This window comes from Oncorhynchus kisutch, linkage group LG25 (genome assembly GCF_002021735.2).
Source record: "Oncorhynchus kisutch isolate 150728-3 linkage group LG25, Okis_V2, whole genome shotgun sequence".
Lineage (NCBI taxonomy): Eukaryota > Metazoa > Chordata > Actinopteri > Salmoniformes > Salmonidae > Oncorhynchus > Oncorhynchus kisutch.
Genome location: NC_034198.2, coordinates 36,917,192 through 36,945,112, shown reverse-complemented (window position 1 = coordinate 36,945,112; position 27,921 = coordinate 36,917,192). Strand labels below are relative to the sequence as shown.

The following is a 27,921-nucleotide window of genomic DNA, read 5'->3' as shown; positions in this document are numbered from 1 at the left end:
GGTGCTAGCTAGCATTAAACTTATCTTATGAAAATCTAAATCAATCAAAACATAAATCACTAGTTAACTACACATGGTTGATGATATTACTAGTTCATCTAGCTTGTCCTGCGTTGCATATAAATCAATGCGGTGCCTGTTAATTTATTATTGAATTACAGCCTACTTCAAATGGGTGATTTAACAAGCGCATTCAGAATTTCTTTTTAAAAACACTGTTGAACCCTTTTTTGGTTACTACATGACTCCATGTGTGTTATTTCATAGTATCGATGTCTTCACTATTATTCTACAATGTAGAAAAATAGTACAAATAAAGAACAATCTCAAACGATTAGGTGTGTGCAAACTTTTGACTGGTACTGTATGTTTTGACTATGAGAGTTTACAAATCGAAGGTAACACCAAGTAACTTAGTCTCCTCAACATCACAACCTGTAAGCTACACTTAAGAGAAATACGTTTTGGTTTATTTAATTCCATTTACGAGTTGTCAATGTATTAATTGTATTTTGTTTGGAGCGCTCCTGTCAATGTTGAGTAAGGACACGCACCCGACTGACTACACATAGCAGGCCTAGGCTAATATACTGTAGGCTTATAAAATGTGCCCATTTGGGAATATGATAGTATTTCTGCTAGTCTTAACTCACCACCACTAATGAGCTGTGGAGCATCTCAAAGTAATTTTTTTCACTTCAAAACAGCAAGTAAACAAAAAGTATATTTTTTACATCCATTAAAAGTGACAATAGTTCCTCAATGTAGTCTATTTGAAAAAGCTTTCCACCTCTGTTTTTCAATAATCACTCCTCATGAAAGGGAAGAGAAATGTAATGTCATGTAATGTAATCAGGTAGACCTATTGTATCCCTTTGCGCAAATAGCCCGCAGCTGTGTCCGGAGATCGCTAGCATGGGAAACTGAGGGTCCAGAAAATTTGATAGATTCTTGATTAATAACATGAACAAGATTACAGTGAGAAGCTTCTTCTTAAGCAGACAGCTTGATGAAAACCAGTCACTATTCAGATCCCCAAGAAAGTATACCTCTCGGTGAACCTGCAACCACAACACTTCAATAACGCTTGACAAACAATCTTCTGTTAGCATTACAGGGACATGGCTCTGAATATATACAGCAACACCTCCCCCATGGGCATTCCTGTCTCTTCTTTCCTTGTATTGCAACTGCTGTATGAAATGAATTATCCAAGTCAGTCTCAGAAATGGCTAATATATGAATGTTATCTGATGTTAGCAAAGTTATTGACGTCATGAACCTTATTTCGAAGGCTACATATATTAATATGGGCTATTTTCAGCTCTTTCCTGAGTAGCTTATCAGACATAAACATAATATGGAAAAGAGCAAACAAAGCAAGAGACAAAAAAAACATTGACCAGTCTGTTAAATCAGTTGGGGTGTGATAGGAAACTCATAGGCTTAGCTGCCTCATCCCTTCCAGGCTTTTGAGAGGGAGGGTGGACAAGGAGCCTGTCACAGTGGATGGAAGTAATATCCCCACTCGCTCTGGCAGCTTTCACAGCTGTGATCATTTATTTGCTCTACTGGTGTACAGGATAGACCTCGTTGAGGAAAGATGTACGTTCCTCTCAAGTTGTCGTCACTTTCCAGAAGAGCTACCTTGTCATTGAACCTCAGGATCTTGACAACTATTGGCATGGGCCCGTCACCTGGGCCGGTGGGGAGTTTTCAGTCCAGTGGGCGTGCTCCACCTCAAATCTTCCTGTGGTCAATCTTCAGTTTCTCTGAGATAATTTCCCTCACCTTATCCTCAGACTCCATCCGGGTCTCATGTGGAGATTCTGCAAATCCCTCCACAACAACGTTGTTCTGCCTGGATTGTTCCCTGATATAACAATGATAGAGAAATCAGATTATCATGGATTCACATACAGAACTGATGTGCTCTCAATGATTTACTGTCTTGCAGTTCTCCTGTTTGAACTCAATGAGCTCACCCTGGGAGAACTGCAAACTGTTCTTCAGGTCTTGGACCTCACTGGTCAGGTCATCCATTATTTTATTAGTTGAAGCTATTTTATTGTACCAACTGCTTTAGAACCATTATTCTTCTTTTAAAAACATCCTTCACCTGTAATAGAGAGAAACCACTGTCCTCAATGGTACTCCCACCGGCTTTGGTCTTCACCATGGTAGCAACGTAGGCTACGCTGTACAGTACAAGACTGGGCAGGTCGCAGGGAAGATGGATCAGCAGGAATCAAGACAGCCACAAGCCCGGGACAATCCATCCAGAGCGACAGATTTTTACCTTGTCAGCTCTGGGATTTGATCCAGCAACCTTTTGGTTACTGGCACAATGCGCTAACCACTAGGCTACCTGCGCCCCCACTATGTAATGAATAGAGTTCCATTCACGACACAACCAGAGACTGTTTCTTACTCTAATAGAATAAATCAGTATATTTGTATAATATACAGTGCATTCTGAAGGTAATCAGACCCCTTAATTTCCCCCCCACATTGTTATGTTACAGCCTTACTTTAAAATGGATGAAATCATTTCACACCCCCCCCTCAATCTAAACACAATACCCCATTTTCAAGTCTCTCCAGAGATGTTCGATCGGGTTCAAGTCCAGGCTCTGGCTGGGCCACTCAAGGACATTCAGGGGCTTGTACGGAAGCCACTCCTGCCTTGTCTTGGCTGTGTGCGTAAGGTCATCATCCTGTTGGAAGGTGAAACGTCACCCCAGTCGGAGGTCCTGAGCGCTCTGGGGCATGTTTTCGTCAAGGATCTCTCTGTACTTTGCTCCGTTCATCTTTCCCTCAAGCCGGACTTGTTTCCTAGTCCCTGCCGCTGAAAAACATTCCCACAGCATGATGCCGCCACCACGCTTCACTGTAGGGATGGTGCCAGGTTTCCGCCAGACGTGACGCTTGACATTCAGGCTAAAGAGTTTCTCATGGCCTGAGAGTCCTTTTGGCAAACTCCAAGCAGGCTGTCATTTGCCTTTTACGGAGGAGTAGATTCCGTCTGGCCACTCTACCATAAAGGCCTGATTGGTGATGTTGCAGAGATGGTTGTTCTTCTGGAAGGTTCTCCCATCTCAACAGAGGAACTCTAGACCTCTGTCAGTGTGATCGTTGGGGTTCTTGGTCACCTCCCTGACCAAGGCCCTTCTCCCCTGATTGCTCAGTTTCGCCAGGCGGCCAGCTCTAGGAAGAGTCTTGGTGGTTCCAAACGTCTTCCATTTAAGAATGATGGAGACCAGTGTGTTCTTGGGGCCCTTCAATGCTGCAGAAAATGTTTTGGTACCCTTCCCCAGATCTGTGCCTCGAAACAATCCTGTCTCGGAGCTCTAAGGACTAGAGGTCAACCTATTAATCGGAATGGCCGATTTCAAGTTTTCATAACAATCGGAACACCTTTTTGGCAGATTTTCTTTTTTACACCTTTATTTAACAAGGCAAGTCAGTTAAGAACACATTCTTATTTTCAATGAAGGCCTAGGAACGGTGGGGTAACTGCCTTGTTCAGAGGCAGAACGACAGATTTTTACATTGTCAGCTCGGGGATTCAATCTTGCAACCTTACAGTTAACTAGTCCAACGCTCGAACCACCAGATTACATTGCACTCCTCGAGGAGCCTGCCTGTTACGCAAATGCAGTAAGCCAAGGTAAGTTGCTAGCTAGCATTAAACTTATCTTATAAAAAAAATCATAATCACTAGTTAACTAAACATGGTTGATGATATTACTAGTTTATCTAGCGTGTCCTGCGTTGCATATAAATCGATGCAGTGCGCATTCGCGAAAAAGGACTGTCATTGCTTCAACGTGTACCTAACCATAAACATCAATGCCTTTCTTAAAATCAATACACAGAAGTATATATTTTTAAACCTGCATATTTAGCTCAAAGAAATCCAGGTTAGCAGGCAATATTAACCATGTGAAATTGTGTCACTTCTCTTGCGTTCATTGCACGCTGAGTCAGGGTATATGCAACAGTTTGAGCCGCCTGGCTCGTTGCGAACCAATTTGCTATAATTTTACGTAATTATGACATAACATTCAAGGTTGTGCAATGTAACAGGAATATTTAGACTAATGGATGCCACCCCTTAGATAAAATACAGAACGGTTCCGTATTTCACTGAAAGAATAAATGTTTTGTTTGAGATGATAGGTTCCGGATTCGACCATATTAATGACCAAAGGCTCGTATTTCTGTGTGTTATTATGTTATAACGAAGTCTATGATTTGATAGAGCAGTCTGAGCGATGGTAGCCAGCAGGCTCGTAAGCATTCATTCAAACAGCACTTTTGTGAGATTTGCCTGCAGCTCTTTGCAATGCTTCACGCATTGCGCTGTTTATGACTTCAAGCCTATCAACTCCCAAGATTAGGCTGGTGTAACCGATGTGAAATGGCTAGCTAGTTAGCAGGGTGCGCGCTAATAGCATTTCAAATGTCATTCGCTCTGAGACTTGGAGTAGTTGTTCCTCTTGCTCTGCATGGGTAACGCTGCGTCAATGGTGGCTGTTGTCGATGTGTTCCTGGTTCGAGCCCAGGTAGGGGCGAGGAGAGGGACAGAAGCTATACTGTTACACTGGCAATACTAAAGTGCCAATAAGAACATCCACTAGTCAAAGGTTAATAAAATACAAAATGGTATAGAGAGAAAGTCCTATAATAACTACAACTTCTTACCTGGGAATATTGAAGACTCATGTTAAAAGGAACCACCAGCTTTTATATATGTTCTCATGTTCTGAGCAAGGAACTTAAACGTTAGCTTTCTTACATGGCACATATTGCACTTTTACTTTCTTCTCCAACACTTTGTTTTTGCATTATTTAAAACCAAATTGAACATGTTTCATTATTTAATTGAGGCTAAATTGATTTTATTGATGTATTATATTAAGTTCAAATAAGGGTTCATTCAGTATTTTGTAATGGTCATCATTACAAATAAATGTAAAAAAAATTATAATAAATTGTCCAATAGTCTGTATCGGCGTTGAAAAATCATAATCGGTCGACCTCCACTACGGACAATTCCTTCGACCTCATGGCTTGGTTTTTGGGACCTTAGACAGGTGTGTGCCTTTCCAAATCATGTCCAATCAATTGAATTTACCACAGGTAGACTCCAATCAATTTGTAGAAACATCAAGGATGATCAATGGAAACAGGATACACCTGAGTCTCAAAGTAAAGGGTCTGAATACTTGTGTATTCGGTATCTTTTTTTGCAAACATTTCAAAAAAACCTGTCCTGGCATTGTCATTATGGGGTGTTTGTGTGTAGATGAATCCATTTTAGAATAAGGCTGTATACTTTCTGAATGCACTGTAAAAAAAAAAATATATATATATATATATATATATATATACCCGTGAATGATTGTGATTATCTTTCATATTCAGATGTCTGCTTTCATCATATTTGGTGATGCATTTCAGCATACCTCACTGAGATGGAGCAGGCAAATAGCACTATTGAAATGATAGCAATTATCTCAACACAAGGCCAAAATGCATTTAACAGATCATCTGCGGCAAATGGAAAAATCTCATTTAATGGATAAACTCTCTCGTGGATTACCAATTGAGCAAACTAGACAGGATCATTAAGCTTTGACATACACAAAATGTTGAAGTGTGTGTGTGTGTGTGTGTGTGTGTGTGTGTGTGTGTGTGTGTGTGTGTGGGACAGCAGAGGTTGTGATGGTTGGTGACAGCAGATTGTCTGGAGGTGGGGATATCCTCCTTTCAGGGCCAAGCCAAGTATATAGGCTGAGGCACACACACACACACACACACACACACACACACGTGTGAGTCACAGCACAATGTTGCAGGCGGTGTCTTGTATTCGTGGAATCTGAGCGAGCTTGAAGATTCCGCAGTCAGCAAGGAGCTGCCAAGCAATAGCAACGTCTTCAGAGAGACTGCACCGCACCACACTGCCAGAGTGTCTGCAAGTACACCCCTTTCTCAGGAGATAACGGAGACAATCAACTCCCATGTCTACCTCTTAAACATCAGCCCCCGAAGCTCACAAACAGAGTGATGTTCACACCTTGCCTTGATGAAATAAATCATTTTGTTAATACTGTACTATTTGATTGTATCCAGCTATCCTCCTCAGTAACATGCCAGTCTCTATGGTTGTATGGTATCAGATGGAAGCTGGCACCTCAGGGGCTCGTCTGGTCAGGTCTTTGAAAATATTGCTCAGAAAACCAGGTGTTTTAATTGACATATGCTTACTTTGATTTTGACCTTTAGGCCAAATAAGATAAGAGTGAGGAGTTGACGTGACCATTTCCATACTTGGCATACTGCCATAATCAGTTTAATATATAGAATTATTTGTGTGCATGTGAACATACTCAGAGACTCACTGAGGCAAACACCACTCTACATGCCTAACAGCCGCATGCACACACAAACACAGAGCACCCGCCAGTCAGCATCAGTCGCCCCACAATAGGCCCCCAGCCGTGGGTCAGATTACCAGGTCGGCCGCTACTCTCCATCTCTCTCCCTCTGCATCGCTCCACCACTCCCTCTCCCTCTCCCTCTGCTGGGCTCTGTAATGATGCAATCTGCTGGTCAGGAAAATATCTCCACACTGACTGACTGTCATTCTACATATTCTTATTGTAGCGATCCTCAAAATATGAACCCTACAAATCCCACCAAATGAGTGAACTCCATTGGAGCAATGCGTAGGGCGTTTGCCTTTCATGCCAGCGATATGGGTTTTGCTTCCCTTTCGCAAAAATATCATCACCTCCAGTGGCCTTCCCATCAGCAACGCTCTCTCGCTCTAATTAGACGAGCACCTGTTCCTCCTCTCCCTGGTCGGTCGTTAAGGACCCCCAACCATCTTCCACGGGTCGTTAAGGACCCCCAACCTTCTTCCACGGGTCGTTAAGGACCCCCAACCATCTTCCACGGGTCGTTAAGGACCCCCAACCATCTTCCACAGGTCTCAGCATCAGGCTACTCTACCACCACTGAACCTTGAAAGTCGACCTAGAGGGGTATGTTTAGGGTAGGGTCTAGGTGTTAGACATGAAGCTCAGAGGGAGAATACGCATGAGTGTACAGCTCAGGGCTGTCTGTGATAGTGGCTGTATAAGTATAGACCATCAAGTATAGACCACTCAGATCATAGCAGTCACTAGGCTATGGTTACCATATGGACCAGCTTTCACAGGTTATTCAAACTTGTGTACCGCTGCACATTTCTCTTCCCTTCCTGAAATCTAGCCTGTTTGGATGGCACAACCAGTCAGTTCCAAATAGAATCCTATTACCTCTATAGTGCACTACCTTCTACCAGAGCCCTATTCCAAAGTAGTGCACTACCTTCTACCAGAGCCCTATTCCAAAGTAGTGCACTACCTTCTACCAGAGCCCTATTCCAAAGTAGTGCACTACCTTCTACCAGAGCCCTATTCCAAAGTAGTGCACTATAAAAAGGGACTAGGGTGCCATTTGGGACACAGTCAACATATCACAGTGCAGTGAAACTGAAGAGTAGCACCTCCGCCCTTGGCTCTGCTAAAGCAGGGCTTTGTTGTGGAAATAGCAGGAGGGAAGGACCTGCCGAAATGCTTTAGACTACAGGGCAGTTTCAACAGGTTTAGGACGGTCCCTTATTCCCTCAATCAACTCCTCTAGCTTGGTGAAAGAGCAACGGAAAGAGGTAGAGAATTATAATTTTTTTTAATCGGTCCAATATCGCCATAGTTCAGAATCTCTAACAAGCGGTGCTTGACTTGGACTAAAATATGTGTCGACTCATTGTGCGGCGGTACCATTTATATTGCCGAGTAGGAACTCCTCAATACTTTTGAGCTAATATTCTATAAGAGGTGCAGGAACGCAAACAGTAGAAAATATGAGGTTAGGTACTCAGCTCAGGTGAACTTCTGCCCCAGTAAAGCAATGCTAACAAACCACCTTGCTAAGATAGAGGGTGGCAGGTAGCCTAGCGGTGAAGAGCGTTGGGCCAGTAACCAACCAAAATGTCTCTGGTTGGAATTATCGAGCCAATTAGGTGAAAAATCTGTCAATTGAACCCCAATTGCAAAATTAAAAAAAAATAATGAGCCTTATTATATTTGCTTGGTTAGCCAAGTGCTTCTCCACTGAGACAAACAACCCCCTCACAAGGTAATTACAGAAAGAGTGCCATCCCTCTCTCAACACAGGAGACTCCTAGAACACCAGTAACAGATGTCTCCCAACAGCTAGGCTTCATTGGTTGAACCACCTACTGTGCGAGCTGTTCGTTTATTTTAATATATCTCATTATAAGTACTACCACGGCCTATAGGCTGCAACATATGAATAGACGTTGATATGAAGGAGGACTGGACAGTCGAAATGCAGGTGAGGTACCAGACAGTGGGAAGATGTAGCCTACTTCTAAAACCATTTAGCGCAACTGGTTTCAGCGGAAAATCCTCCCGTGGTCTGACAGAACTCCTTAAACCAATAGGTCATGACATGCAAATTAGGCTGCACCCGTCTACCTCGATGCAAACTGTCATAGGCTGCCCCCGTATACCCCGATGCAAACTGTCATAGGCTGCCCCCGTCTACCTCGATGCAAACTGTCATAGGCTGCCCCCGTCTACCTCGATGCAAACTGTCATAGGCTGCCCCCGTCTACCTCGATGCAAACTGTCATAGGCTGCCCCCGTCTACCTCGATGCAAACTGTCATAGGCTGCCCCCGTCTACCTCAATGAAAACTGTCATAGGCTGCCCCCGTATACCCCGATGCAAACTGTCATAGGCTGCCCCCGTATACCCCGATGCAAACTGTCATAGGCTGCCCCCGTATACCCCGATGCAAACTGTCATAGGCTGCCCCCGTATACCCCGATGCAAACTGTCATAGGCTGCCCCCGTATACCCCGATGCAAACTGTCATAGGCTGGCCCCGTCTACCCCGATGCAAACTGTCACTTTAATACACATCCCCGAATTCAACTTAAACTTTGTCTGGGGATTTTTGTATTCATTGTTTTGTCCCATGTGAGCCTATGGCTGTTGCCGTTAGTGCACGCAGTGTCCCTCACTGCAGAGAAGAAGAAAAAAAACTATACTTTTAGAGCAATGATGAGACCTATTGATGGGGTGCGATTGTAAATTCCCCCGGTACACCATAGAAGCCAAAGTCGTTATCAATGTTCATTAAATAGGATATTGTATTTGTTCTAATTGAATAGAGTAGGCTTATCTTGACCTCTGCGTAAAACAAAGTTCGAAACGAATCCAACAGCAACCACGTTATCAGACCTCAGCTGACGAGGCTCCACTCATCAAGCCATTTAAATCAAAACAATAATCAATGTATTCATTATTGAAGCTGGAGCGAATGGACCGCTGTCTGCCTCTTACCTTATAGACATTCTCCGTTATACGGTGTACTTCGTCAGTCCGAGACATCGTGGAACCTTCTTCAGCCAAAACCATAGACCAGATTATCTTTAGTGACGGGAGCTTTTCGAAGAAATACTACGAAGGAGAAACGGAGTAGGTGGAAGGAATCGTAGTAAGAAACAATTGTTACAGAGGGGGGGGACGCGCGTAATACGAGACTCTGGAATCATCGCTTTTATAAGAAACTTTTCAACTGCGCCCACACAGTCTGGAGGCTATACCACCCGCTGACAGAGAACGCAGGCAGCCTGATCATAGCTGCTTGCCATTTTAAAGGGATCCGCCTCCTCTCTCGATCACTGCCCACACCACTGCCTCTGCTCTGCCTCTGCGTAAAAATCATTCATAATACCCGCATGCCTGAATGACTACAGTACAGCTATGCACACACACATCTCTATACCCAACAATACGATTTCAACAGATTGTGATCTAAGTAAATTAACACATTTTGAAGCGAACACATTTTAGGCAAAACAAATAACGTAAACCGATAACGTATGGTATAACTAATGACGTAGAGCCGAGTGTATTTATCGAACATTGTACAAAACATTATAATTAAATAGCTGGCTACCTGTTACAGTTGTGCATTGCTATCCAGACTTAGTGTCTGGAATGTAGTGGTGTGTGTCGGTGTAGGACGGCGTCACCTTGCTCGTACAGTATGCTACAATATGTGATGTAGGAACAGGGGAATCCTCCACAACTCATTCAGCAAGTCACGATCTGCACCACAAGAGCCTGTTCGAAAATCTCTAAAATGTCAAGGCTTTATTCTTCATTGGATGTGGACAATAAGTGATTTATATGCTGCTGATGTCTCCAATTTTCCAGAAACGTATTAGCATTATAATAACTCAGGAGGAAAAGTACAGTACCTTATAGTGTTGAGAGACACAGGTCACTTAACCCCCTGCCTGACCACTCCACTGAGTTAAAACTGGGTTTAACATGCTCTTTTGACCACCCTCCTTCATTAAGATGAGGTTATAATTCAACTTCATAAACACAACAGTAAAAATCTATCTGAAAACCTGAATGAAGTTGTGGTTTAAAGGGCATTTCACAACATTGCCATTGATTTGCTTGTGTGATGAACAATCTAGTTGGCCCTCACACAGGTGGTTTCCATAATTAAACAATTCAACAATGATACTGCTTCCTAATTCATTTGAGACAGCTGGTGAATCAATCAATATCTGTCCCTAGTGACATGTAGCGTAGCAGGAACTGGAGGTAACAACAGCCACCTGAACACTGCCGGGGTGGTTGAGGCTAGTCATTAAAGCAATAATACACAAATACAACATATTTAAGCAATAAGGCACTAATATAGGCCAGGGGGCATGATACATTCTGGTTTTAGCACTGCTGTTCTGCGTCACAGGGAAAGGCATTAGAGCAAGAAATGACGTATTCCCCTCAGCTCTGGTTAGGCCTATGAGGAGGCTTGAACAGAGACAGAGAGGGGAGCCCCATTATTTAGTAGCAGAGCCATGTGTGTGTCCTTGGCATTGAGGGGACAGACACACACCCTCCCACCCACACACATCCCCCAGGTCATCATTACCTGGCCTTCCTTTGTAGAGCTGGCTCTTTCTCCAACCTAGTCTCAGAGCATTTCGTATTATTCTGTATGTTCAAAATGCCCTTGCAAATCTGAGCTCTTTTTTTTTGCAGGTGCATGGTAACAGTTGAATAAAATGAAAATAAAAACCTGCACACTGCTCTTGATAGTATCACTGCTCTTTAATAAGCTCTGACGAAGGACGATACGTAAAAGCTTAATAAAAAGCAGTGAAACTATCTCAAGACACTCCATTTAGTATGATATGTTACGTTTCGTATGGCATGTATTTGTGGATGTCCATCACCCAAATTTACTTTTACTATGTTACGTCAAGTCTGAGACCAGGCTGTTTTTTCAGGAGCACTTGAAAACAGCCTCCCACTCACTCCATTTTCCCTGCCTGTAATTGTCCCCCAGGTTCAGATATCTTTTATGAATCATAGAGCACAGCGATTCGCACTGTCATTCATGTTCCCTTTCTCCACCCACTCTGTCTCCCACGCTGTCATTGGCTTGAAGGGGACAATCAGCGACACACTGTATTGCAGCAGATTCATTCAACGGCACATGTGTGCAGTTCACTGTGCAGTTCACTGTGGAGTTCACTGTGCAGCCAAAACTGGATTTTCCTGTGTTCATTATATATATTTCCACACAATGAGGTTGGAATAATACTGTGAAAATTGTGAAAATTATGATTATGCTCTTTTGGTGTAAGAGCTGTTTGAAAAGGTGGGATGGAGTTTTGGCCTTCCATGGTGACATCACCATGCATTAAATGAGTTAATAGACCAATAAGAGAGTTCCTAACCTCTCTGGCAATAACAGCTAGCTTTCAGTTTTCCCCTCCCCAGTCAGACCACTTCCAGACAGTCCTAGCTAAATTATTGCTTGAGAAATTGCTCTTTACTAAGAAGCTATTTTTATATATTTACCATTTGAATTGAAAACAATCACAGTAAGGTACTTCATAGTTAACCCAAAAATGATTTGGCACTGAGATAAAAATTAAAAAACATCTACATTGGACCTTTCAGTACTTTTCCCAGAAATATACTAATTGTTCCAAGTATTCCACAGATAACAAACATGGTAGGGACATGAAGGAGATAAGGCCTACCACTTGCTCATTGCTTGGAATCTTTAGTCACAGGCTGCTGTGTTATAATACTCCGTAACCTACTATGGACTGATTTTACAGGACCTCTGTATAATCCAAGGATGCTCTATGAATACATATTAAATCATCACACGAAGAAAGGAAGAATTCCAATGACTTGCTAAAGCAGCCTCCCGGCACCAACTTTTCTGATAACTACTTTATTTTGTGGTAAAAAAGTACCTACTACGATTGTAATGTGTGGTCGTCTCACCTAGATAACTTAAGACGAATGCATTAATTGTAGATCGCTCTGGAGTAGAGCGTCTGCTAAATGACTCAAATGCTAATGAATAACATACAGTCTTATATGTTTCCCCTCATTATAGCTAAGTAGTTCTTTTCACTGTCCCATATAGTTGCACAAAACATTTACAATTTATTTTTGTGTACATTTTTTAAACACTTAAGTGTTTCACTGTAATCAATACCTGTTGTGTTTCACTGTAATCAATACCTGGGCGCATGTCACAAATAACATTTTGATTTGAAACAGCATCCGAATCCACACAATACGTTTACTAACCAATGTATGCAAAGGTATTGCTTATGAACAGGTAAAATCATAAAGTGCTATTTGCTGCCACCTAGTGGTTGTTAATAACAACACGCTGGTCAAACAGCACCTTTAAAAAAATTGTTTGTATTGTTCCAGAATTACAACATGGTACATTTCGTATAGACACGCCACAGGTCTGTAATATGATACCACTGGGAAATGGTCACCACGGTCATTATCAAGAGTGTCACTGTCTCAGAGAGACTTACTTTACACTATACATAAGTGGTTCATAAGCCACTTACATATTCTATTAAATATGGCTAGTGCTTATCTTTTATATGTAGGCCCTCCATTTCAGATAAATACCTAATGCGCTACGAGATATGATAGTAATATATTACAGATCCAGACAGATACCAACCCAATATCATGATATGATATGCCAGTAATATATTACTGATCCAGACAGATACCAACCCAATATCATGATATGATATGCCAGTAATATATTACTGATCCAGACAGATACCAACCCAATATCATGATATGATATGCCAGTAATATATTACTGATCCAGACAGATACCAACCCAATATCATGATATGATATGCCAGTAATATATTACTGATCCAGACAGATACCAACCCAATATCATGATATGATATGCCAGTAATATATTACTGATCCAGACAGATACCAACCCAATATCATGATATGATATGCCAGTAATATATTACTGATCCAGACAGATACCAACCCAATATCATGATATGATATGCCAGTAACATATTACAGATCCAGACAGATAACCCAAAATCACACCTCATAGTGAAACAGACCCAATATGATACCACAACAGTCACTGGATAGCTAGGACATCAGTACTATTATAAGGATTTTTAGTCCCCAATCAACAAGTTGAAACCAAAGCCATATCCATTATTGACAGTTTGGCAGCAATCAAGACATTCTTAACTAAGACAAGGCAAGATTCTGAAAACCATCCAGACAGTAATGATTTTGAAAGACAGTCTGCCTGTCTATTCCTCCCAAAGAGAATGCGCTCTGTGGTCAGATAGTAGGCCTAGTAGGCTCAGGCCTACTAAGAAAAAAAAGAGACACATGCATTAATTTGTCTGTTAATTACATCATTTGTTCGTTCACAGAAGATTTTTAAAAAACATACCCGTCACGGGACTTAGGCAATAGGCACAATATTATCTAAATCAAACCACTAATTTCTTCATTAATGTGTCTAAATAGGCCCCATGAACAAAAAAAATGGGAGAACCTGTAGGCAATGATGTGAAAAATAAAGTCCATGACCCTGGTTGGAGTGATGGGGTGGTTGAATCCAGAAGAGGATTATAAAGCGGTATTGGGGCTCACAAAGCCAAGGCTTAGCAGGGCACCATGAAGTTCAGTATTGGAGGCGAGGGACTGGAAGAGATGGTGAAGATAATCTTTTTGTGGTTTTGTGTGTGTGGGGGGGGGGCATAAGACCCCTATGAGGGGGATATAGTGGCCGGTGTACCAAGACCCACAGAGTCACCTGGCGAACAGACAGGCCCCTAGACAGCCAACATCCCTCGTTCCTGCTTCTTCCTTGGCCTCTCCCTCTCTGAAATGAAGAAAACCAGACGGACTCCGAATGACACTTAGTGCTCATGTAATGTCTATTTCCCCTGCTGGAGTCTTTAACCTACATCTGAATTCACATCCTCTCAACACAAGACACAAATATTTGTAATTCAGTATGACGCAACATCTGAGGAGACCTACCACTGCTGGAGTCTTTAACCTACTGGAGTCTTTAACCTACATCTGAATTCATATTCCCTCATCATAAGACACAAAAATGTGTAATTCAGTATGATGCCACATCTGAGGAGACCTACCTTGACCTGGCTCTGGTTCTTCATCAGCTGCCTCTGGGACGTCTGGCAGGGACTCATCAGGTACCTCGGGTAGGTCAAGCTCTCCCTAAACACACAAAGCAGACAGACAGAAAGGGAAGTAAAGGAAAAAACAAGACTCAAAAGGGATCGTCTCTCATCTATTGCTGTTAGGAGAAGTCAGGTAAGGAACCAGAGAAGTGATACTATCCAGATTGACACAGTCCCTTGCCTTGACAAAATGTCTGTAGACTCTGATAAGGCGTCTAACAGTTGAACACAATGTGTGATTTGAGGCTAGTCAGTCACTGTGTGATAAAATCCCTACTTGTGTTCAACGGATAGACGCCATAGGAGAAACTGTATATACCAATTATATGTTAGGAGTCTGCAGCCATGCCTCAGGTCAACAGAGTTACATGATGATAGTTGCTGGCCATCCAGTGTTGTTGAGTAATACAGACTGACCTGAGTGATGGCCTCCAGTTCAGCCAGTACAGCATCTTCATCCTCCTGTGTCAGGGAACCTGCCAGCATCTCATCTATTTCCTGTACAGAGATAAAAAGGTACAAATAAATATGAACAAAAACAGTCATTTCAAAGAGATGTCAATGCCTCTGTAACAAGAAACAGTGGGGACTTTACCCTCTGGTATTCAATGCCTTCTTGGGTCTCATCCATAATTCTCTCCACATCCTCGATGGACATCGCCTGATATGAAATAACAAACAGTAGGTACAGGAAGGCCAATGTTTATTCACTGCATATCCATGCGGAATGCTATATTATTTGAATTGCAGATGCACTGAAGGTAAGCAACCCATTTATCTTACTAATTGGCTTATGGAAAAGACAGACATATACAGTATGCTACTTATCAGGTCATAGGGAAGTTGCATAGAGGTCAAACATAGAGGTCAAACCTAGAGGTCAAACATAGCTCTCTGATACCCTCACATAGAGTACCTCATGCAATGACTTCAGACAGTCGTTTCCAACTTTAAGGCCTTCAACGACCTTCATCTCAATCTGGGCAAACTCAATGTCTTGACACTATAAAGAAAACAATAAGATCAGAAGGCATTAGTTCAGTACAGGGGTGTATTTACAAGGAACCAAACAGAACCAGGTGGAAGCAAATGGAACAAAACGGGGAGGGACTTAAATGTGTCCAATAGAAACTCTTGTTTGATGCAAAGTGTTTTCCGTTTGGCTACGGTGGGAAAACGTTTCTGAAACAGTGTCCGACTAATGAATAGAGACATTTTCTATTTATCATCAAACGTCTCTTCTGAGTGATGCGTTGGGACCTTACATTTTTTTTTAACAGTTAGTGAGTGATGACCATGAAAACACAAAAGACTGACGGCTATAGCTATGATCAACACGCATATTATTCTTCTGGCTTTATCTAGCTCTATTTGTTACATTTCACCTTGCCATCGCTGGCCTGCTAGGTAATCGACCCTCTGATGCAGGACAGGAGGATGGTTCATAATAATGGTAGGAACGGAGCGAATGGAATCAAACACGTGTTTGATACCGTGTCACTTATTCCACTCCAGCCATTACCCACGAACCCGTCCTCCCCAATTAAGATGCCATCAACCTCCTGTGCTCTGATGACATCTGTCATTTTGTAGACGATAACCATCTGATTACGTGTTTGTTAAGTTGCAAGAGCTGCATTTGAAGTTGCATGTGATCGTATGGTGGTGCTTTTAAGACAACTGGGAACTCTGGGGGGTACGAGGTCAAATCATGACGTCAGTGATCTTTAAGTCGGAAAGATGGAGCTCTAGAAAGATGCCCAAATTCCCGACTTGGAATTCCAATTTGAATGACCGTTCAAAAGTATTCTCCCAGTCAGAGTTCCCGAGTTCCCACCTGTCTTGAACGCACTGAATGAAGTCAGAGATTTTCGAGATCCCAGTTATTTTGAACGCGGCATACGTAAACAACACGGTTTCTGATGAGGAACTGCACGTGCAACTTTTCATGACGAGGCCAGGAAATTAGTCTATACACCTCACGAGTATCATTTTCTATATTCCTGGTGGTGCGAGTGAGTGAATGGTTGACAAATGTCAGGTATTTACCATTCGCTCCAGGTTACTTATCTGGTTCTCTGTCTTGTCCAGGAGCTGGTCCTGGTATCTCTTCTTTTTGAGCAAGAGGAGGGCCTTCCTGTTTGAAAACAAAATACAGAAATGTGAGAATATTCAATACAATGACAACCAATATAATGTCCAAATTTCGTAATTATATGTATTATATATGGTCTATGCACATGACAGCTTTCAATCTCAAGTGCTTTAAAGTGACAACCTTCACTTTAGGCAGATCAGGATCACATAGCATTTCTGGTGAGAAGCCAGTCCTTACTCTTTCTTGCCATCTTTCAGCAGCTGCTTGGCTAGATTCCTCTCCTTCTCCAGCTGCAGGGTGATTCTCTTCTGATACTGCTTTAACTTATCTCTCTGCTGTTTCAGTTGCTGTAATTGAGAAGACAGACATGTTAATGCAATTCTTGGAAGACCACTTGTTTCAACACTAAATCGCTTCAGTTCGCTGTCTAGCTTTCCAGTAAAGAACAGTGTGTTAGCCCTGGCTAGTAACGTTATGGGTTGTCAGACTGCCCAATTCCGCACTCCTAGCTAACTTACTTTGCTGACCTAACATTAGGCCTAACGTAGACATTATCAAATGTAGTTATAGTATGTTAGAAGGTTGACTTGTTAGCTAGTTGGCTAACGTTAGCTAGCTACAGTAGCTAGGCTACTTACCAAAACTGCCCTGTCCTGCTCTGTGATTCGTGTGCGTCTCTTTCTGGTGAAAATGTTTCCCATTTTGATTCAACATCCCCGCCACTCTGTGAAGCTATTGAATTGACTTGTCAACAAGTCTATTTCTCAGAAGAACATTGCGTACATTCCAATAGTTTGTGGATCGGTTGACTAACTAAACATCTGATGACTTTGCATGCTAGCTAGTTTACTTCGGTTACCACACCCACAATGTCGAAATTGTTCTATATAGTAAATATTCATGATTATTATATTGTTGGTGCTTTTTTTGGTGTTAATTTAAGGTCAGGGTTAGCAGTGGGGTTAAAGTAGGGTTTTAAAATCTAATTTTAAGAATATAAATTGTAGAAATAGGCGGGGTTTCTGACTTTGTGGCTGAGGTAACTACTGATGACCGTTTACTTAAAATAAGCTAGCCAGCTAATGCAACAACAACAAAACACACGCCTAACCAGGAAGTACGGCATTCAGATAGGGACAATTCAGTTGTCACAATGACAAAAACGATAAACTATAGACAGGATACGACCAATGATGTGTATAAACCCTGGTTCGCCGTCATTATATATTGGCCATTGATCGGCATTGAAGCATCCGGTCGTCCATATTGGTACTCCCCAGTAGGCGCAGTCCTCCATAGGAATGAATGAATTTTACAGTATTTCAATTAAACGTTTCAAGGACAAAATTACATGTATTTAGTTGTTGTAATGGTGAGAGTAGCATTAGTAATCTTCAGAAATTGACGAAGGATTATTATTATATATATATATATGTTTAAACATTTGTTTTTAAATTATGTTTAGCTCACATAATATAATTTAAAAGTATGCATTAAGGTCTGTAATATAATAAATGTGGTAAAAGCAAATGTAGACATTAATTAATTAATTTATATAGCTTCCAGAATGTGTTTTACAACACTCACATCTACTACTATGATAGATAGTACTCCCTTATTTCTGCTTATCATCACCTGTTATAAAATGACCACAAGCCTTGCTAGTTGACTTACTCTTCCACTTTCGAAGCACTGAAGCGTGCTGCCCTGTTCTGAAAGACCGTCATGTTGTTCCTGGATGGTTGATCATGACGTGTCGTTTTATGAATTTGTTCGTTTTGAGAGACTCATTACTAAGCACTTCCTCACACAAAACACACTGTGGGCGTTCCTCAATATTTCTCAAAGTTTGTAAGAAAGAGAGAAAAAGTCATCACTGTATTTGCGTTTCAGGTCCGAGTCTCCACCTTTATCCTCGCTGGCTCCACCGGAACCCATGCAGATTGGACGTATCTCCCAGGCTGAAAGAGACCGCCGGATGAGGGAACGATGCTGTCTATATTGCGGCAAACCGGGCCATTTCCGCTCCACGTGTCCCGGGCTCCAGGGAAACGCACTGTTCTGTGCAGGCCTGGGAGGACTGTAACGGGAAACATAACCTCCCATCCATCCAACTCCCGCCTGCTCATTCCAGTCACCCTTTCCTGGGACAACCACGAGCTTCCCCTTCAAGCCTTGGTAGACTCTGGAGCCGCAGGTAACTTCATGGATGGTGTCTGGGCGAAGGAGAATGGCGTTCCCTCTGAACCTTTAAGTGACCCCATGAGGGTTACTATGTTGGATGGAAGCCCTTTGGGATCTGGACTTGTCACTCGTGTCACTACCCCCTTGCGACTTTCAGTTTCCCAAAACCAGGAAGTGATGAACTTTCATCTGATCTCCTGTTCTGAGTTCCCTCTCGTCCTTGGATAACCCTGGCTTCACAGCCATAACCCTCATATCAACTGATCTGTGGGCACTATCAAGCAGTGGGGTCCTACGTGCCAAGCCACTTGTATCTTCCCGAGTTCCCCGAGTTCTCCTCCCGAGTCTCTAGAATCCATCGACCTGTCCCGAGTTCGAGTGTTACCATGACCTCAAACCGGTATTTAGCAAACAGAGGGCCACCATGCTACCACCCCATAGACCTTACGATTCCCCCATCGACCTGTTTCCGGGCACCTGCCCCCCCAGGGGTCGGATCTTTTCCCTATCTCCTCCCGAAGAGCTGCTATGGATAGCGACATCAAGGACGCTCTGGCATCCGTCCATCCACCTCGCCGGCGGGTTTTTCTTTGTGGCCAAAAAAAGATGGTGGATTACGTCCTTGCATCGACTACCGGGGACTCAATGCCATAACCGTCCGTAACCACTACCCCTTATGGCCACAGCCTTTGAGCTGCTCCAGGAAGCAGTAGTCTTTACTAAGCTTGACCTGCGGAATGCATACCATCTTGTGCGGATCAGACCCGGTGACGAGTGGAAGACCGCTTTCAACACGCCTACTGGTCACTACGAATACTTGGTGATGCCCTTCGGCCTGACCAACGCCCCGGCTGTGTTCCTTGCGCTCATAAACGATGTGCTTAGGGATATGCTTAATATATTCGTGTTTGTTTACTTGGATGACATCCTCATCTTTTCGAGCTCCCTTCAAGAACACACAAAGCATGTCAGACAAGTACTCAAACGCCTCCTAGACAGCCATTTGTACGTTAAGCCAGAAAAATTTGAATTCCATTCATCCCGAGTACAATTCCTGGGATTTGTAGTGGAATAAATCGAGTCCAAATGGACTCCAGGAAGGTAGGGGTGGCAGCGGATTGGCCCACCCCCAAGTCCGTTAAGGAAGTTCAGCATTTCCTGGGCTTCACAAACCTTTACCGCAAGTTCATCAAGAACTTCAGCTTGGTGGCTGCCCCTCTCTCAGCTTTACCCAAGGGTGGCAACGCAAGGTTTTTGTGGGGAAAAATAGCTGAGACGGCCTTCCAAGGACTCAAGCAGCGCATCCTCTCTGCTCCCATCCTGACACTACCGACTGCGGATGAACCTTTTGTGGTGGAAGTAGACGCATCAGAGGTTGGTGTTGGAGCTGTCCTGTCTCAGAGGGGTGAAGACAAGAAGCTCCGACCTTGCACTTTCTTCTCACATCGGCTTACCCCGGCCGAGAGGAACTATGAATTGGGGGATCGTGAACTCCTAGCGGTTAAGGTGGCATTGAAGGAATGGAGACACTGGCTCGAGGAGACTTCTCACCCGTTTCAAGTGCTTACGGACCACAAAAATCTGGAGTATATCCAGCAGGCGAAGCGGTTGAACTGCAGACAAGCTCGATGGTCTCTTTTCAATTCAATCGATTCCAGTTTATCCTCACCTATCGGCCCGGGTCGAGGAATCTCAAACCAGACGCCTTGTCCCGAGTCTACACTCCTGCCATTCGAGATGACACTGACATGCCTGTCCTTCCTGCTGCTAAGATCGTGGCCCCGATCTCATGGCAAGTTGAGGATACCGTGAGACGAGCTCAAGCTATCGAACCGGGTCTGACAGGAGGTCCTGCCAATCAGTTGTTTGTCCCCAAGGCAGCGAGGACCCAGGTCCTTCTGTGGGGGCACTCCTCTCACCTCACCTGTCACCCGGGCGTAGATTGCACCTTGGAGTTCATCCAGCGAAAGTTCTGGTGGCCCACCATAAAAGATGATGTTGCCACTTTCATCAAGGCCTGCCCCGTGTGCTGCCAGGGCAAATCATCTCACCTCCGCCCTCAAGGACTCCTTCATCCTTTACCTGTTCCACACCGACCTTGGTCCCATATCTCGTTGGACTTTATTACTGGCCTTCCTCCGTCCCATGGTAATACTACTATCCTAGTCATCATCGATAGGTTTTCTAAGGCGGCCAGGTTCGTCCCCCTGACTAAGTTACCTTCTGCCAAGGAAACGGCTGAGTTGGTAATTAACCATGTGTTCCGAGTCTTCAGCATTCCTCAAGATATGGTTTCCGACAGAGGTCCCCAGTTCGCCTCAAGGTTTTAGAAGGCCTTCTGCCAACTCATAGGGGCCACTGCCAGTCTATCTTCAAGGTACCACCCGGAGTCCAACAGCCAAACAGAGAGGATGAATCAAGAGCTGGAAACCGCCCTCAGATGTATGGCCCTTAACAACCTGTCCACATGGTCGTCCTTCATTGTTTGGGCCGAATACGCGCACAACACCTTGCGCTCCTCCTCCACTGGTATGTCCCTGCACGAGAGTCAGTTTGGCTATGCCCCTCCATTGTTTCCGGACCAGGAGGCAGAAGTCGGAGTGCCTTCAGCCTTGAAGTTCGTCAGACGCTGTCGGCTTACGTGGAGGAAGACCCATCTTAATCTTCTGCGTTCCTCACAGCGGTACCAACAACAAGCCAACAGACGTCGCCATCCCGGGCCTACCCTGCGCCCCGGGCCAGAGAGTCTGGCTCTCCACAAAAAACGTACCGCTATGGGTGGAGTCTCGCAAACTGTCCCAGAAATACATTGGTCCCTTTAAGGTTGCCAGGAGAGTGAACCCCGTTACATATCGCCTGCACTTACCCAGATCCCTTAAGATTAATCCCACGTTTCACATTTCCTTATTAAAACCTGTTGTTTTTTCTCCCCTTGTCCCAGCAGACAGACCTCCCCCTCCGCCCCGTGTCATCGGAGGCCAGCCGGCTTATACCGTCCATCGGATACTGGATTCCCGCCGGGTGCAGCGGTCCTGGCAGTATCTGGTGGACTGGGAAGGGGTTCCTGCCAAAGACATACTGGACCCTGACCTCATTAGACAGTTCAGGGCTCTCCACCCCGAGAAAGCTGGTAGGAACGTCAGGAGCCGACAGGGCATTATCACTTAATTAGAGTCCATGATTTGATGAATTGGCTAAGGCTAAACTTACATTTGGGTGAATAACCAACAACATAATCATTTATTAAACAACTACATAGAGAACAGGCATCTTAAAAGACTTGTAATAAACCATTCACTCCTTTAAACAGGTACATTCTTAATGAACAGTGCTAACACAGACTCTGATAACTTTGAAAACCAATAATGAGAGGCGTGACTTGTGACTCCAACCTAAGTGTATGTAAACATCCGACTTCAACTGTAGGTGCCAGCGGTGGTGAGAGAGTAGAGAGCAGGTTGACGATACCAAACCAATGAAATAGGCTACGAAAGGTAAACATAAAAAAATAAATACCAGACTCCAGCGTTTGTTATAACGTTGTGTTTTCCAAATTATTTTGTTATCTTGTGATATTATACAGTTGAAGTCGGAAGTTTACATACACTTAGATTGGAGTGATTAAAACTTGTTTTTCAACCACTCCACAAATTTCTTGTTAACAAACTATAGTTTTGGCAAGTCGGTCAGGACATCTACTTTGTGCATGACACAAGTCATTTTTCCAACAATTGTTTACAGACAGATTATTTCACTTATAATTCGCTGTATCACAATTCCAGTGGGTCAGAGGTTTACATGCACTAAGTTGACTGTGCCTTTAAACAGCTTGGAAAATTCCAGAGAATTATGTCATGGCTTTAGAAGCTTCTGATAGGCTAATTGACATCATTTGAGTCAATTGGAGGTGTACTTGTGGATGTATTTCAAGGCCTACCTTCAAACTCAGTGCTTCTCTGCTTGACATCATGGGAAAATCAAAAGAAATCAGCCAAGACCACAGAAGATAAATTGGAGACCTCCACAAGTCTGGTTCATCCTTGGGAGCAATTTCCAAATGCCTGAATGTACCACGTTCATTTGTACAAACAATAGTACGCAAGCATAAACACCATGGGACCACGTAGCCGTCACACCGCTCAGGAAGGAGATGCATTCTGTCTCCTAGAGATGAACATACTTTGGTGTGAAAAGTGCAAATCAATCCCAGAACAACAGCAAAGGACCTATATCCCAGTAAAACAAGTCCTATATAAACATAACCTGAAATTCGCTCAGCAAGGAAGACACCACTGCTCCAAAACCGCCATAAAAAAGCCAGACTACGGTTTGCAACTCCACATGGGGGAAAAAAATCGTACTTTTTGGATAAATTTCCTCTGGTCTGATGAAACAAAAATAGAACTATTTGGCCATAATGACCATCGTTATGTTTGGAGGGAAAAGGGGGAGGCTTACAAGCCGAAGAACACCATCCCAACCATGAAGCACGGGGTGGCAACATCATGTTGTGGGGGTGCTTTGCTGCAGGAGGGACTGGTACACTTCACAAAATAGATGGCATCATAAGGCGGGAAAACTATGTGGATATATTGAAGCAACATCTCAAGACATCAGTCAGGAAGTTAAAGCTTGGTCGCCAATGGGTCTTCCAAATGGACACTGACCCCAAGCATACTTCCAAAGTTGTGGCAAAATGGCTTAAGAACAACAAAGTCAAGGTATTGGAGTGGCCATCACAATGCCCTGACCTCAATCCTATAGAATATTTGTGGGCAGAACTGAAAAAGTGTGTGCGAGCAAGGAGGTCTACAAACCTGACGCAGTTACACCAGCTCTGTCAGGAGGAATGGGCCAGAATTACTTATTGTGGGAAGCGTTGGAAGGCTACCCTAAACGTTTGACCCAAGTTAAACAATTTAAAGGCAATGCTACCAAATACTAATTGAGTGTATGTAAACTTCTAACCCACTGGGAATGTGATGAAAGAAAGAAACCTGAAGTAAATCATTCTCTCTACTATTATTCTGACATTTCACATTCTTAAAATAAAGTGGTGATCCTAACTGACCTAAGACAGGGGATTTTTACTAGGATTGAATGTCAGGAATTGTGAAAAAAACGTAAAGTTGAAATGTATTTGGCGAAGGTGGATATAAACTTCCTACTTCAACTGGAAATAGCATATGTTTGTAGCAAACCATTTGTTTGGGAGGAGAACCAGAAGAAAGTAGTTCACAGGAACATCGTCACAAGGCCTATTTGACCCCAAGAAGAAGTCATTCAGCGAGAGGTATTGTCATAGAAAATAATTGTGTGCTTCTGTTTAGATACATTGGTTACATGCATAAAACCCAGCGGTTACATGTTACCAATTTGAATATAACTTTTTGCTACCCTTCGTCCCTTCTCACGCCTGGCTTGTGAAGAAGTTGCTAGGGTCTCAACGCAAGCTCCATGTAGATTTGTTGTAATTGCCTCCCGTCTGCAAATTGTACAAATTGAACATCGTTTCCAATTTTAGTAGTAAACTTTTGATGGTAGCTAAACTGATACGCCAACATCGTTCTCCTTTTTGATGACATTACACCGGCTTTGCAGATGAGACTTTTTAGTACTGAATGGGACAAACCAGGAAGTGATCTGTATAATGCATGCATTTAATTAGTGTGAAGAATGAATTAAATAAAGTTTTTAAACTTCTCTCTTAATTTGTATCGGTGGACTGTAATGTGTGTTTGTGTTGTGTCAGTGTTATTGTTTTGATTTTCCTTTAACCACGACGGTGAATAGCAGAGACCCGGAAGGGAACCGTTTTCTTCCATTGGTAGTACACTCTGGTTTCTCTTCAGATCGCATACATCTTTCACCTTGGTTGTCCCAGTTCCAGCCCCAGCACCAACCCTAGACACAGCACCGACCAACCACAACTGCCACCTTCATTCAGTCTCTGCCAGCTCAGAACCCACCCCTTCCCATCCCCTCCCCAACACAAATACACCGTCAACCACTCCAACAGACCAACCATGACAGACTGATGATGGTTACATGTTATTTACTTTTATTTTATTATTGTATTTCATTAACTTAAGTTGGATTGCTTATTTCTTGTTTGAATTGTTTATTACTTTGAAGTTTGTACCTCATTTGATTATAAATGTCAACATGTAATTCATATTTGACCTTTTACTGAAGATTTCCGTAGAGAGGAACATTATGATTATCAACTAAATGGTCTCACGGCTGGGCTTCCTACACTTGTTAATAGTGAACTCTCTATAGCAGAGAATTTAATTAACCTGGGTGGTCTATCTATTTGGATAACTTTCAGTTGCAGCATTTACGTTGGGAGAAAAATATTGAGTGGTCAGAGTTTTGGTGTGTGTTAGTACAAATCTGGGCAACTTCATTCTCATGTGGTTTGAAAAAGTGGGGTAGGTGGCAAATTCTATCTAATTGAATGTTACACTGTAAAACATTTCATGTTGTTTTTACAATATACAGGCTGCTAGTTGCCTGTACGTTACCGTAAAATAAAGTACAGTATGTTACTGTAAGGGATTTTACAGTACCCAGGACTTACCCTTTTTGCTGTTGTTTTTACTGTAATTTACAGGCAACTGGCTGCCTGTAAGTTACAGTACAGTGCATTACTGTATTATTAGTCCAGTAATTGTAATGAATCAATTCAATTCATTGAGGGGAAATGGGGTTTATATTTTACAGTATTTAACTGTAATTGTATGGGATTGGTGTAAGCAGGTTGGTTGCTAGGTAATATTTACATATTACAACATATCAATGAATGCCAGTTTGGAAGCCTTTGTTAGGGCTTCTAGCGCAAGTGATATAAAATACCAATTGTACATGTTTAATGTCACTGCTGGGTGATCACAAGAGACAGATTCATTAGATCACTTGTTTTGGTACGTACAGTAGGTTATTTTTGGTCGCAGGTTCAGGAATGTTTGAAGAATTGCAACATGTACCTGGACCTAACTGCAAATATCACTGCTGGGTGATTTGAAAAGTCATAGTCAATCGATCAATAATATAATAACACTCTTAGCAAATGTACAATCTGTAGAAACTATGAGAACAGAAAGGTTCAGAAACTTTTGTCAAACATCACAGCACAGTTAAAAAATATATGGCAAATAGAAATCAAAACTGGATGGTGTTCAGAGAAAGATGGGAGGGGTTGAGTGGAGCTGAAGGATGGGACTGGATGGTGGTCAGAGAAAGATGGGAGGGGTTTAGGGGAGCTGAAGGATGGGACTGGATGGTGGTCAGAGAAAGATGGGAGGGGTTGAGGGGAGCTGAAGGATTGGACTGGATGGTGGTCAGAGAAAGATGGGAGGGGTTGAGAGGAGCTGAAGAATGGGACTGGATGGTGGTCAGAGAAAGATGGGAGGGGTTGAGTGGAGCTGAAGGATGGGACTGGATGGTGTTCAGAGAAAGATGGGAGGGGTTTAGGGGAGCTGAAGGATGGGACTGGATGGTGGTCAGAGAAAGATGGGAGGGGTTGAGTGGAGCTGAAGGATGGGACTGGATGGTGGTCAGAGAAAGATGGGAGGGGTTGAGGGGAGCTGAAGGATGGGACTGGATGGTGGTCAGAGAAAGATGGGAGGGGTTGAGGGGAGCTGAAGGATGGGACTGGATGGTGGTCAGAGAAAGATGGGAGGGGTTGAGGGGAGCTGAAGGATGGGACTGGATGGTGTTCAGAGAAAGATGGGAGGGGTTGAAGGGAGCTGAAGGATGGGACTGGATGGTGTTCAGAGAAAGATGGGAGGGGTTGAGGGGAGCTGACGGATGGGACTGGATGGTGTTCAGAGAAAGATGGGAGGGGTTGAGGTGAAGGATGGGACTGGATGGTGGTCAGAGAAAGATGGGAGAGGTTGAGTGGAGCTGAAGGATGGGACTGGATGGTGTTCAGAGAAAGATGGGAGGGGTTGAAGGGAGCTGAAGGATGGGACTGGATGGTGTTCAGAGAAAGATGGGAGGGGTTGAGGGGAGCTGAAGGATGGGACTGGATGGTGTTCAGAGAAAGATGGGAGGGGTTGAGGTGAAGGATGGGACTGGATGGTGTTCAGAGAAAGATGGGAGGGGTTGAGGGGAGCTGACGGATGGGACTGGATGGTGTTCAGAGAAAGATGGGAGGGGTTGAGGTGAAGGATGGGACTGGATGGTGGTCAGAGAAAGATGGGAGAGGTTGAGTGGAGCTGAAGGATGGGACTGGATGGTGTTCAGAGAAAGATGGGAGGGGTTGAGGGGAGCTGAAGGATGGGACTGGATGGTGTTCAGAGAAAGATGGGAGGGGTTGAGGTGAAGGATGCGACTGGATGGTGTTCAGAGAAAGATGGGAGGGGTTGAGGGGAGCTGAAGGATGGGACTGGATGGTGGTCAGAGAAAGATGGGAGGGGTTGAGGGGAGCTGAAGGATGGGACTGGATGGTGGTCAGAGAAAGATGGGAGGGGTTGAGGGGAGCTGAAGGATGGGACTGGATGGTGGTCAGAGAAAGATGGGAGGGGTTTAGGGGAGCTGAAGGATGGGACTGGATGGTGGTCAGAGAAAGATGGGAGGGGTTGAGGGGAGCTGAAGGATTGGACTGGATGGTGGTCAGAGAAAGATGGGAGGGGTTGAGAGGAGCTGAAGAATGGGACTGGATGGTGGTCAGAGAAAGATGGGAGGGGTTGAGTGGAGCTGAAGGATGGGACTGGATGGTGTTCAGAGAAAGATGGGAGGGGTTTAGGGGAGCTGAAGGATGGGACTGGATGGTGGTCAGAGAAAGATGGGAGGGGTTGAGTGGAGCTGAAGGATGGGACTGGATGGTGGTCAGAGAAAGATGGGAGGGGTTGAGGGGAGCTGAAGGATGGGACTGGATGGTGGTCAGAGAAAGATGGGAGGGGTTGAGGGGAGCTGAAGGATGGGACTGGATGGTGTTCAGAGAAAGATGGGAGGGGTTGAAGGGAGCTGAAGGATGGGACTG

General features: G+C 43.7%; 2 protein-coding genes across 4 annotated transcripts in view; both read right to left on the bottom strand.

Annotated features, from left to right (window-relative positions):
* LOC109870215 (brain-specific angiogenesis inhibitor 1-associated protein 2) overlaps positions 1-9,770 on the bottom strand; it is a 90,834-nt gene extending 81,064 nt beyond the window's left edge. Inside the window, exon 1 of one of the 3 annotated variants that reach the window (XM_031804746.1) lies at positions 9,429-9,770. In XM_031804746.1, coding sequence (XP_031660606.1) covers positions 9,429-9,503 — 75 coding nt within the window. In that variant the 5' untranslated portion in view covers positions 9,504-9,770. The remainder of the gene's footprint in view (positions 1-9,428) is intronic. The other 2 variants (XM_031804747.1, XM_031804745.1) reach the window with 2 other exon arrangements.
* A 2,574-nt stretch (positions 9,771-12,344) lies between these two features.
* On the bottom strand, positions 12,345-17,881 carry LOC109870469 (charged multivesicular body protein 6-like). Its single transcript, XM_020460989.2, has 8 exons — positions 17,387-17,881; positions 16,986-17,095; positions 16,700-16,787; positions 15,567-15,653; positions 15,246-15,311; positions 15,068-15,148; positions 14,603-14,687; positions 12,345-14,325 (listed from the first exon to the last, which is right to left on the bottom strand). The coding sequence occupies exons 1-8, from the start codon at positions 17,447-17,449 to the stop codon at positions 14,276-14,278; spliced, it is 630 nt and encodes a 209-aa protein (XP_020316578.1). The 5' UTR covers positions 17,450-17,881; the 3' UTR covers positions 12,345-14,275.
* Positions 17,882-27,921: the final 10,040 nt, after the last annotated feature.

What these genes read in the sequence shown, in the direction of transcription:
- LOC109870469 (XM_020460989.2), bottom strand. Translation starts at nt 17,449, where the DNA reads ATGGGAAACATTTTCACCAGAAAGAGACGCACACGAATCACAGAGCAG. An exon ending in GTCTGAAGTCATTGCATGAG is followed by an intron (nt 15,312 to 15,566) that starts GTACTCTATGTG and finishes ATTTCATATCAG; the next exon opens with GCGATGTCCATCGAGGATGT. An exon ending in AACTGGAGGCCATCACTCAG is followed by an intron (nt 14,688 to 15,067) that starts GTCAGTCTGTAT and finishes TTGTGTGTTTAG; the next exon opens with GGAGAGCTTGACCTACCCGA.